Source organism: Geotrypetes seraphini, chromosome 4, assembly GCF_902459505.1.
Source record: "Geotrypetes seraphini chromosome 4, aGeoSer1.1, whole genome shotgun sequence".
In the NCBI taxonomy this organism is placed as follows: domain Eukaryota; kingdom Metazoa; phylum Chordata; class Amphibia; order Gymnophiona; family Dermophiidae; genus Geotrypetes; species Geotrypetes seraphini.
The window spans coordinates 143,364,565-143,377,539 of NC_047087.1; the positions used below are offsets into that span (position 1 = coordinate 143,364,565).

Here is a 12,975-nt window from a genome sequence, read left to right on the forward strand (position 1 = left end):
CCACATACACTTTAAAATCCCCAAGGACTATCACATTTGGAAACTGGACCCCTACCTCCACCAGAATGCGATACAGCATCTCATCCTGCTACCAAATGAGTCGGGAGGGGGAGCAATAAAATATTACTAGATTCAAGGGTGTAGCCAATTCCAGCCATCCAACCAAAACTTCACTATAAGACAGGAAGGCAGATTTTACTAAAGACACACTCAGTAATTCTTATAAATCACTGCAACAAACCGCCTACTGGTGGGGCCTAAGGCGCGTGGGCCAATCAGAATAGGCCCTGGAGCCTTAGGTCCCACCTGGGGGCGCGGCCTGAGGCACATGGGCCCAACCCGACCATGTGCCTCAGGTCGCGCCCCCAGGTGGGACCTAAGGCTCCAGGGCCTATTCTGATTGGCCCACACGCTTAGGCACCACCAGTAGGCGGAGCTTTGGGACGGATGGGCCAATCCGGCCTCATTCCGTCGTTGGCTGCCTGCCGGACAGGCGGGTTTGGCTCCCGTCTGTCCGGCCAACTACCAAAGGTACGGGGGAGGGGGGTGGGGGTGTCGTGGGGGTCGGCCAGGGGGGGCGCGGGTCGGCTTGGGGGGCGGTCGGAGGTTCTTGGGGGGGGCGGTCATTGGAGGGAGGGGGGTTTGCGTCGAGGGCAGGAGGGCCTGGGATCCCTCCTGCCCGTAATGTAGTGCGGGGTGGGGGTAGGGGGTCGCCGTGGCCAGGAGGGTTTGGGCTCCCTTCTGGCCCGATATTGTCAGGGAGTCGGCGGTCCTTCGGGGTGGGGGTGCGAGTGGTCCTGCCTGGGGGGGGATGTATCGGACGTCGGGGGGGGGCATCAGGCTTTCAGGATGGGGACAGACCTTCAAGGGGGTGAACGGAGAGTCGGGACAGCGCACGGAGAGTCGGGGCAGTGCACGGAAAGTCAGGGCGGGTGAATGGAGAGTCGGGACAGCGCACGGAGAGTCGGGGAGGGCGAAAGGAGAGTCGGGGTGGCCAGAGGAGAGTCGGGGCGGGCGAAAGGACAGTCGGGCTGCATGCGCGGTATACCCGTGAGCGCGGTATACAAAAGTTTTTGTAAATAAAATCATGGTTTCTGCGCGCTATACCCGTGTGCGCGTTTTACACGGGTGCGCGTTATCTGCGTGAAAATACGGTAACAACTTTGTGGTAAAAGCAGCCCAGTTTGAAAATGACGCGCACTTCCACAAGGAGCCAGTGCAAATCTCGATACAAAGAAATGGCATGATCATATTTCTTTTGATTGTATATAAGTTTAATTGTAATCTGGCCTTCCTGTACTCCCTAACAAAACAATTTACCAAATTTTGCCATGGTCTCCCATCTTGACATATGGCAGAACAGCCAGGCCTCTGACCCCAGACAACTGAATATCACAATATCACAATATTACTATCCATGGATTGCATAATAAACCCAGATATAACCTCTGATAAAATATCAAAATTTTCCAAATTATACCACTCACTATCAACCTTAAACTCTGCATTATTGCCATGTCAAAACTCTTCATTAGCAAGCCCAAGGAACACAACCTGCATTAGCTTAGTAAGGGGGATGCAGGGGTGATCTGCCCCCCCCCCTACTTGCCATGTGCACCCCTTGTCTTCCCCTGTACTTTTTTTTTTTTAACTTCCCTGGTATGAGGTTCCTGCCTGCATTGGCAACATTCTCTCTGACGTCACTTCGGGGACCTGCACCTATGAAGTGACGTCAAAGGGCGAGCCAAAACAGATGTGGGCATTCTGCTCACACCGGAGAAGTTAAAAAGGTATGGGGAAAGGGGGCGCACGTGAGGCAGAGGACAGGGGAGGGGTGCCACCGCCCCCGGTGCCACTCACCCTTACTAGGCCACTGCTCCCTGGGTGAATTTCTTCAGCACATGCTGCTGTGGCACAAACACCACCAAGAACCAAATTAAAATATGATGCTTGGATGAAAATTCTCTTATGTGAGTGGTCACATGACTACTCAGCAAGACAACAATCAGGCACCTGTAAGACATAAAGAAACACAGAATAGATAACCACACTAGTGCATAGGTATAAACTCAAAAGTACTAAGAGCTTATAAAAAGATTTATTTTAGAATATCTCAAACCAGTAAACACAGAATATAAAGATGTTAATTTTACATTATTTACACTAGTTGTAAGTTCACTGCTGCACAACTTGTTGCCAGAAAATTCAGACCCCATTGGCTTGACTGGTTGCTGCATTGGTACCATGTCCTCGCCATTCCACGAAGGTTAAGAAAGTGTTTGCTCCATAAGCGATCATCACCAGGCATGCAAAAAACTGGAAAGAAAGAGCAGACACAACTTCATCACAAAAAACCACCAGTAGAGACATTAAGAAATTAAGTGAAAATTGCCTGTTATGTCAAAACCCTTGTAGCAAAAAAACTCGGATATGGTGAATATCACTAATAATCACAAAAAACACTTTCACCAAAAGGAAAAATGAAGGTATAGTGAATAAAGACACAAGCAAAAACCAATCTTAAACGGAGGAAAAAGCCTCAGACAGGGGCCCGCCCACCTCCACAATGGTGGACTAGCGGTGTTCGGGCGATCACTTCACTGGCATAAAACCTCCTACTTTGATGGTCATAGCAATGTGTTGAAAAATTACTTTCAGAGTTGAGTGATATGGAAGAAGATAATGATAACTTAACTTTCTCCTTTCTCCTTGTTCCGATCTTTAAAGGAGAAAGTTAAGTTATCATTATCTTCTTCCATATCACTCAACTCTGAAAGTAATTTTTCAACACATTGCTATGACCATCAAAGTAGGAGGTTTTATGCCAGTGAAGTGATCTCCCGAACACCGCTATTCCACCATTGTGGAGGTGGGCGGGCCCCTGTCTGAGGCTTTTTCCTCCGTTTAAGATTGGTTTTTGCTTGTGTCTTTATTCACTATACCTTCATTTTTCCTTTTGGTGAAAGTGTTTTTTGTGAATGTCAAAACCCTTGAACATTTACCACCTACTAAAATTCTATAAACTTGTACCCACAGCTGATTGGTTATGTGTGTAATTTAAATAACTGGTTACTAATTGGCATTAACAAACAATAATTATCTTTGTGTTATGTGGTGTTAATTGACATTAGTTTGCAATTTGTGCGTAACTGCCCTTAGTCAATATCCAACAAATTGTGCATGAAAAATCTATAACGTGCAACTGCAAGGGAGAATGGGCTGGTTAGGAGCGTGCCACCATAATTGAGGCCACCTAGTGATGCCTAACTAAAATCTGCGTCCAACCTAAATTCAGTCAGCTTAAATTGTGTGGTAGAACGCCGATCCAAGATGGCTGACGGGACAGCTAGCTGAGCGTCCCGGTTAGATTCTCGTTTGAATCGCAGGCTTTCTTCTTCCTTTACTGTGACTTTTGTCCTTACCTGACAATGCCGAAAAGAAGGGGGCCCAAGTGCCGCTGTAACCTCACGGCGCCTCGACCCCGCAAGAGTCAGCAACATCGAGGACCTAATCCACCGGATCCAGGAAGTGTCGGCAGCAGCGGCAGCTTCACCATTGGAGGCTCTCGTTGGTGAGCAAGAGGCGGTCTCCCCAGGACTGGAGATCTCGCTGAGTCCCGACGCTAGAGCACCTCCCCCTTTCCCTTAGAACACCAGTTCCCCTCAGGCAGTGGAGCCATCGGAGGTCAGTGAGCTCCTGTCCCGTGAAGCTTTAGACACCAGACAGGGGAGACTGGATTTGGACTCCTACTTCAGGAGTCCTGTGTTGGCTGAGGCTCATAACAGCATGAGGGACTGCAGCTTCCAGGAGAACAGCATACAGGAGGAGTGGTCAGCTATATTTAATCTTCCTATTCAATCTGAACAATCTAATATAATAGAGAAACCCCAAGAAATAACTCTTTGAGGCAATAAGGGATCTAGTGGCGGACCTGGCAAAATCAATTAAACCTCAAATTTCTCAAACTGAATTAAAATTAAACACCCATGAAACAGTTATTAAAAGCTTACAAACTGAAATGCAGGACCTTAAAGACTCAAATGCTGCCACTAAACAATTTAATGAAACATTAATGAGAGATAATATAAATATGAGAAGAAAATTGGAAGCTCTGGATAATCTTTCTCGTAATAATAATCTCAGGTTAATTAATTTTCCTAGAGTGGCAACAATACCTCCGAGAGATATGATAAAAAGGTATATGATAGAAATATTGGATATATCAGAAGAATTGCTTCCACCACTTTCTCAGGTTTATTATCTGCCCACATGAAGGGTCCAAGGACAACACCAAGAACTACTACCATCGTCAGAGGTCCAACAAAATTTAAATGTTTCATTGATGTTGGACGCCTGCAACTTTACTTCTTAGTGTTGCCTTGGCACCAGACAAAAACTGGTTGCTGAGACTTTACTTCAAAAATAAGCTAAAATAATTTTTGGGATTTAAAATACAAATATTTCCGGATCTGGCACAAGATACCCAGAAGCGTCGTCGTGAATTTCTGATCTTGAAGCTGGGAGTTATTGCCCTTGGAGCTTCCTTCTTTTTAAGACACCCATGTAAATGTGTGATATTATATCAAAAGCAAAAATATGTCTTCTTTGACCATATACAGCTGACAACCTTTCTGTCAGCTGCACACCTGAAAACTGGGACAATGACAACATGAATGCTCATTGTTTAATTTGATCACTTCCTCCAGCTGACTATATCCCTGTTTTTCTTCTTCTTTATATTTCAATGATTCTTTTTGGCTCGCTGCTTTACATCTTGGATCCATGAATTGAGGACTTGAGGAGGAAACTATGATTACTTTTGTTGTGATAGTGATTAATGTTACTTTGGAATTTTATTTTTCTTTATTGCTTCTCCTTTCTGTACAAGTGCATACTTGATATGTTTTTGAAAATTGATAAATAAATAAATTAAAAAAAAATAAAAAATTGTGTGGTAATTGACCGTGCCATTGAAGATAATTGAATAATTGATTTTAAAAATTAAAATGAAAAGTTAGGCACAAAATTCCACACGGTGCTTAGCAATGCCTAATGGTGGTGCCTTCCAACGCCTACCTGACTAGTAAATATGGTTATGGGTGAAGAAAAGATGTGGTTGATTTAGACATCACTACGCATTCAAGTTGGCATTGATAAATTAGACCTGGTAAAGCCAGGCCTAATATACCGGCACCTGCCTTTACTAAGCACCCTAGGCGCCACTAGGTGGGATTCTATAAATGGCGCTTACTGGTTGATTGATGTAGGCGCCGTTTATAGAATCAGGCCCTATTACCAGCAGTTAGGCGCAAGCATTTACACCAGCCATTGGGCTGGCATAAGTGCTCATGCCTAAAGTTAAGAACGTAACTGCACACTTACACTAGTATTCTATACTGTATTTAAAAAATAAAACCATACAAAGCTTGTTTTCTGTATATCTGTCAAAACTTAACCAATTTCAATAAAATTTGGATTTATCATCCTGAATAAATTTGCAATAAACTACATTCACGCCAGTCACCATGCCTAAACCACATTGCATCATTACCTGGTCAATCAACTGTCCTGCTACAATCAGCTCACCCTCCGTAGAAGACACTATGGATGGGCCTTCCACAACCGCCGAAGAGTGCTGTGCCATCTTGACCGCCCTCCCCACCCGGTGAGCTGCTCACGTGCAATCTTGTTTTTACACTCGCGGTGGTATTAAATTGAAACTTTTCAAGTTTCTTCTTGATCGCCATGCACTCTATAATTAGGCTATTCCTCTTAAGCGTCCCGATCAGCCTCGGAAGGGTTTTTATCTACTTCCAATGTTCGAGCCCCTACGGAGCTCAAAAAATTAAGCTGCCATGCTTCCAGATGATGTCACTTCCTCCTGATCATTCAACTGTCACAATGCTTTCTTCAATATGCACTGAACAGACCTTGCCACTTCCTGACTGGTGATCATTTGAGCCCGTTTCAAGCATTTTTTTCAAAACAATCTATGCTTACCGTCTTCCACTTCTTTTTTTGGAAATTCTTGAAAACCATAATCTTTCTCCAGATACAAATATTTAATGAGTCAGATATTCCTGACTGAAATCCGTAGTAACTGTTTATGTTTAAAGCAAAATGGGTGGTACTCCCTTTTCAGCAAGTTAACACCGCTGAAGCTTTCTCCCAGAATACACTGATTACTCCTGCTCAGCTGTTGATGCAATGGCTATGAGAGAAGCTGATGTCAGCTCAGCCTGGACCAGCAGCAAGCTCTTCTTCTCTCCATGATGGCTTTTCACTCTGATGCTAATGTTGAAATCCTGAAGAAAGAAACAGGGGAAAAAACAACACCACAAGCACAAATATGCAGAAACCAGAGTGGAACTGTCCAAATAAGAATGATGTGCACTAAAAAAATGTCCTCCAATTCGTCTGGTAATATGAAGATTTTTATTGTTCAAACATCAAAATGACACATTCAATGCCTCAATGACTCGACATGCGCATGTTTCGGCCATCAGGCCTGCCTCAGGAGTCTTAAAAGTCTCAAATGATGATATATACTGGCATTCACAAGGACTTGACCACAAATCAATCAAAGAAGAGTGTCATATTTCTCTACAGAGTCAGCTGCTCCTAAGCAAGACCTGTCACTCTTCTGTAGAGAAATATGACACTCTTCTTTGATTGATTTGTGGTCAAATCCTTGTGAGTGCCAGTATATATCATCATTTGCGACTTTTAAGACTCCTGAGGCAGGCCTGATGGCCGAAACATGCGCATGTTGAATCATTGAGCTATTGAATGTGTCATTTTGATGTTTGAACAATAAAGATCTTCATACTACCAGACGAATTGGAGGACATTTTTTAGTGCACATTATTCTTATCTGGACAATTCTACTCTGGTTTCTGCAATGTTGAAATCCTTGCAGAACATGGCACCAGGCTACATGGCAACCAAGCTTCCTCCATAAGTGCCAAACAGGTCCCTCCCAGGATGAAATATGCCTCAAAATGCCCCATGGTCATGCCCTTTAATTGCAAACCGCCAAATGACATTTCTACTCCCGCTTCATAACAAGCCACTGGAATCAACTGACCCCCACATGTCAGATCCCTTAAAGGACTCCTGAACTTTAGAAAAGCAATAATAACATACCTCTTCTCCTAACTCCCCTGCCTATGGCTTGTGGATTATATCCACGACCACATTACCCTTGCATTAGCTTCCATACACTGGCTGCTGTTTCAAAAACGTTGCTCCTTCAAGGCACATGTCCTCACTTTCAAAACCTTCCACGAAATGATTCCGCACTACATGACAACTAACTACAAATCTATTTCCCAAAGCGACCACTGAGGTCCCAAGGAGAAAAACAACTGACCATACCTACTGGCTGCTCCCTCAAAACCAAAACGGCCCGCAAACACTCCTACTCATTCCCAGACTATGGCACACCATCCCCCCATCTGTTAGAACACTATATGGACTTTGGAGCTTCAGGAAAGCCGTGAAAATCTTCCTCTTCACAAATCCAGCGCCTTAAGGACATGCACCTATGCCACCTACTCTCACCAGATGTTGCTTAGTGTAATATGTTTTATTGTCTATATTGTAAATTAAGTCATCTCTGTCCTGTCTCGATCATATTGTGGATGTACTTTGTAACCCGTTCTGGGCTCCTTTGGGAGGACGGGCTAAATAATTGAGCAAGCAAATAAATAAATTAATATATTGGTACTAGATCCTCAGTATATGTCGCGTTAGGATAAAAACATGTATTGAAAATCTTGCACTGTAACTATGGCAAATTGTAACCTGTAAACTGTATATTATGTATATTGGTATTAGATCCCTAGTATGTGTCGAGTTAGGATAAAAACTTGTACTGAAAAACTTGTACTTTAACTATGGCAAATTGTAACCCATTAACTGTATATTATGTATGTTAACCTGTAACCCGTTCTGATTCATTGAGGAGAACAGGATAGAAAATGAAATAAATAAAATTAGCTGCAGCATTTCACTTCATAACACAGAAGGACTCTCGGGTAGCAAAGGTGCCCGGGATAGCAGAACAGGGAGGATATATTTCTAACCAGTAGTTGACAGATTTCCTAACTGCTATACCATCTTCTTGCGGTTTGCCTCAAGTTTTGGTGCATGAAGCTTTGTTGCGCTGTAGAGGCCGGTAGCACTGATAAGACTGGAGCAAGTTTCATTTGACTCTGTTTGGGAGACCTTGACCTCTTTGCTTGTAGCAATGACTTAAGAACATAAGAAGTTGCCTCCGCTGAGGCAGACCAGAGGTCCATCTCGCCCAGCGGTCCGCTCCCGTGGCGGCCCATCAGGCCCACTGCCTGAACAGTGGTCTCTGACTAATTTTATAAATTACCTCTAATCCTATCCTTATAACCTTACCTCTACTCTTATCTGTACCCCTCTATCCCTTTGTCCTCCAGGTACCTGTCCAGACCTTCTTTGAAGCCCTGTAGCGTGCTTCTGCTTATCACATCCTCCGGTAGCGCATTCCATGTATCCACCACCCTCTGGGTGAAAAAGAATTTCCTGGCGTTTGTTCTAAACCTCTCCCCTTTCAATTTCTCTGAGTGTCCCCTTGTACTTGTGGTTCCCCATAGTTTGAAAAATCTGTCCCTGTCTACTTTTTCTATGCCCTTCATGATCTTGAAGGTTTCTATCATGTCTCCTCTAAGTCGTCGCTTTTCCAGCGAGAAAAGTCCCAGCTTTTTCAGTCTGTCAGTATATGAAAGGTCCCCCATACCCTTTATTAGCTTAGTAGCTCTTCTCTGGACTTTCTCAAGTACCGCCATGTCCTTCTTGAGGTACAGCGACCAGTACTGAACACAGTACTCCAGGTGCGGGCGCACCATTGCACGATACAGTAGCAGGATGACTTATTTTGTCCTGGTCGCGATACCTTTCTTAATGATACCCAACATTTTGTTTGCTTTCCTTGAGGCTGTGGCGCACTGCGCCAACACCTTCAATGTTGTGTCTACCATCACTCCCAGGTCTCTTTCAAGGGTGCTCACCCCTAGTGGTGATCCCCCCATCTCGGGAGACTCGGGAGAGTCTCTGGACATAGTGTACTTGGATTTCAGTAAAGCGTTTGACAGTGTCCCACACCGTAGACTATTAAACAAGATGAAATCGATTGGGTTAGGTGAGAAACTAACGGCATGGGTCAATGATTGGCTGAGTGGAAGACTTCAGAGGGTAGTGGTCAATGGCACCCTCTCTAAGACATCGGAGGTGACTAGCGGAGTGCCGCAGGGCTCAGTCCTGGGACCATCCCTTTTTAACATATTCATAAGGGACTTGACCCGAGGGCTTCAGGGAAAAGTAGCACTGTTTGCCGACGACGCCAAACTGTGCAATATAGTAGGTGAAAGCGATCTCACGGATGGTATGGTGCAGGATCTGATCAAGTTGGAAAACTGGTCCTCGACATGGCAGCTGGGCTTCAACGCAAAGAAGTGTAAGGTGATGCATCTCGGCAGCAGAAATCCATGCAGAACATACACCTTGAATGCAGAAACACTAGCTACGACCTCAGAAGAACGGGACTTGGGAGTAATCATCAGTGCAGACATGAAGGCTGCCAAACAAGTAGAGAAGGCCTCATCCAAGGCAAGGCGGATGATGGGATGTATCAATAGAAGCTTCATCAGCCGTAAACCTGAAGTCATAATGCCACTGTACAGAACCATGGTGAGACCTCATCTGGAGTACTGTGTGCAATTCTGGAGGCCACATTACCGTAAAGATGTACTTCGAGCTGAGTCAGTCCAGCGAATGGCCACTAGGATGGTCTCCGGACTCAAGGGTCTCTCATACGAGGAAAGACTGGGCAAGTTGCAGCTCTACTCTCTAGAGGAGCGCAGGGAGAGGGGTGACATGATTGAGACATTTAAGTACGTCACAGGTCGTGTCGAGGTGGAAAACGACAAATTCTTTCCTAAGGGACCTTCAGTCACAAGGGGGCACCCACTCAAACTCAGAGGAGGGAGATTTGGTGGTGACACCAGGAAGTATTTCTTTACAGAAAGGGTGGTGGATCACTGGAACAAACTACCAGTGCAGGTGATCAAGGCCACTAGCGTGCTCGACTTTAAGACTAAATGGGACATCCACGTGGGATCTCTACGTGGGTTGAGCAGCACTCTGACTTAATGGGGTGGGACAGTGGAGTGGGCAGACTTGATGGGCTATAGCCCTTTTCTGCCGTCATCTTTCTATGTTTCTATGTTTCTATCTTGTATGTGAACATCGGGTTCTTTTTCCCAACATGCATGACTTTGCATTTCCCTATGTTGAAGCTCATTTGCCACTTTTTGGCCCACTCTTCCAGCGTTGTCAGATCTTTTTGGAGGTCTTCGCAGTCCTCCATGGTTTTGACCCTGCTGTATAATTTAGTGTCATCCGCAAATTTAATAACCTCACATTTTGTTCCCGTCTCCAGGTCGTTGATAAATATATTGAACAGAAGTGGTCCCAGCACCGACCCCTGCGGAACTCCGCTCGTGACCCATTGCCAGTCTGAGTAATGGCCCTTTACTCCAACCCTCTGTTTCCTGTCCGCCAGCCAGTTTTTGATCCATCGGTGGACCTCCCCTTGCACCCCGTGGTTCCATAGCTTCCTTAGCAGTCTTTCGTGTGGCACCTTGTCGAAGGCTTTTTGGAAGTCAAGGTAAATGATGTCTATGGATTCCCCTTTATCCATCTGGCTGTTTACCCCCTCAAAGAAGTATAATAAGTTCGTGAGGCATGACCTGCCCTTGCAGAATCCATGCTGGCTCGACTTTAGCTGCCCATTGTTTTCGATGTGTTCCCAGATGCTGTCTTTAATCAGCGCTTCCATCATCTTTCCCGGGACCGAGGTCAAGCTCACCGGCCTGTAGTTTCCCGGGTCTCCCCTTGAGCCTTTCTTGAAGATGGGCGTGACATTTGCTATTTTCCAGTCCTCTGGAATCTCTCCAGTTTTAAGGATAGGTTGCATATTTGTCGAAGTGGCTCAGCTATTTTGTTCCTTAGTTCCTTGAGTACCCTTGGGTAAATGCCGTCCGGACCTGGCGATTTGTCGCTCCTTAGCCTGTCTATCTGCCTGAGGACATCCATCTTGCTCACCTCTAGTTGGACCAGATTTTCATCCTGGTCTCCTTTTACGATTTCCTCGGGTGCCGGAATGTTGGTTGTGTCCTCCCTCGTGAAAACTGACGTGAAGAACTCATTTAACCTGTCCGCTATCTCCTTTTCCTTTATTACCGCTCCCTTGCTGTCTCCATCATCTAATGGTCCCACTTCCTCCCTAGCTGGTTGCTTCCCCTTGACGTACCTGAAGAATGATTTGAAGTTTGTTGCTTCCCCCGCCAGTCTCTCTTCATATTCTCTTTTTGCTTTCCTAACCACTCGGTGACACTCCTTTTGGTGTTTTTTATGCTCCTTATGGTTGTCCTCTGTCTGATCCTTTTTCCATTTTTTTGAATGATGCCTTCTTGTCACTTATTGCCTTTTTCACTGCATTTGTTATCCACATTGGGTTTTTTGTTCTATTATTTTTGCACCCTTTCCTGAACTTGGGGACGCACAGGTTCTGTGCTTCGTGCACCGTGCCCTTGAGTAGGGTCCAGGCTTTTTCTACGGACTCCATCTTCCTTGCGGTATCGTTGAGTTTCTTTCCCACCATTTTCCTCATGGAATCATAATTCCCTTTTTTGAAGTTGAGTGCTGTCGTTGTGGTTCTTTTCATCTTTGATGATCCAATTTCTAGCCTGTACTGGATCGTGTTGTGATCGCTGTTTCCTAGTGGGGCTAGTACTGCCAGCGGGTCCCCCTAGTCCGTTGAAAATTAGGTCAAGAATGGCATCTCCCCGTGTTGGTTCCCTGACCAGCTGTTCCATGAAACAGTCCCTCGTGACCTCCATGAATTTGACTTCCCTCACTAAACCCCCCGCCCCCGTTTCAGGAGTAGCGCAGAGCATTCAGCTCACCGGCCTGCGCTAAAAGCCACTTCTGTGGTTTTGTAAAGGGAGGGTAAGGTGGTAGTAACTGTTAGTATGCGTATACCGTATTTCCCCAAGTATAGGCTGTGGCTTATACATGGGTTTTACAAACCTGTGTATTGGGTGCGGCTTGCTTAAATGAGGTGGTTTATTTAAAAGACATTAAAACTCGCTGTTAGATAAGCCGCCCCATTAGAGGAGTACTATAGCTGAATTTTTAAAAAAATCATCCCCCTTAAATACTTTGTATCCACTGCTGCTCTTCTCGAACATGCTGGCTTTCCTAAGCAAACTGTGGATGCTGGTGGAAGGCACGGATGCCAACGAATTCATCACTTGGAGTCAGGTTGGTGCCCAAGCCCCTCTGTGTGCACCGCTGTCTGACTCTGAAGACATCTCCGCTGGCAGGCGCTGCCTCCAATCTCGCTGTCCAGGGCAGGAGCAATGTTTTCAATCTCAAGCCTGGCCCTGCACTGCTTCCTGAATGGCTGCTGTCGTGAGAACTGATGGCAGCCAATCAGGAAGGGCGCAGGGCGAGGCTTAAGATCGCAAACATCACTCCTGCCCTGCACAGTGTGTTTGGAGGAGGTAGGCGCAGCCGTCCAGGAGGTATTTAAGGGGGGGGAATGTATAGTTCACCCCATTGTATAGGCCGATGTAGGTTTTAAAACTCTTAAATAAGCCATGGCTAGTAACATGGGGCGGCTTATCTAAGAGTTTTAAAACCTACATCGGCATTTCCTGCGGCCTATATATGGAGAAATATGGTAATGAAAACTGACAATTCTTTGGAAATTTTGCATGCTCAGGTACAAAAGATGTCAATGGAGTCTTCTGAGTCACAGAAGATACAATCCACCCTGATTAAAGTTATTACTAAAAGATGGCTTGAGAACCTGGACAATTCTGTGAGGTTTTTGAACATGCATTTCCTGAATTTTATAAAGCATCCTATTTTTTTCTT

The 12,975-nt window shown here is 45.2% G+C and overlaps 1 protein-coding gene across 2 annotated transcripts in view; it reads right to left on the reverse strand.

The window, feature by feature from the left end:
* Positions 1–1,032: 1,032 nt before the first annotated feature.
* The window catches only part of PLLP (plasmolipin), a 178,702-nt gene continuing 166,759 nt past the window's right edge, over positions 1,033–12,975 (reverse strand). Inside the window, exons 4-5 of one of the 2 annotated variants that reach the window (XM_033943764.1) lie at positions 2,163–2,316; positions 1,033–2,013 (exon numbers count right to left, since the gene is read on the reverse strand). In XM_033943764.1, coding sequence (XP_033799655.1) covers positions 2,206–2,316 — 111 coding nt within the window. In that variant the 3' untranslated portion in view covers positions 1,033–2,013; positions 2,163–2,205. Of the gene's footprint in view, positions 2,014–2,056; positions 2,317–12,975 lie in introns of those variants that run through there. The other variant, XM_033943763.1, reaches the window with a different exon arrangement.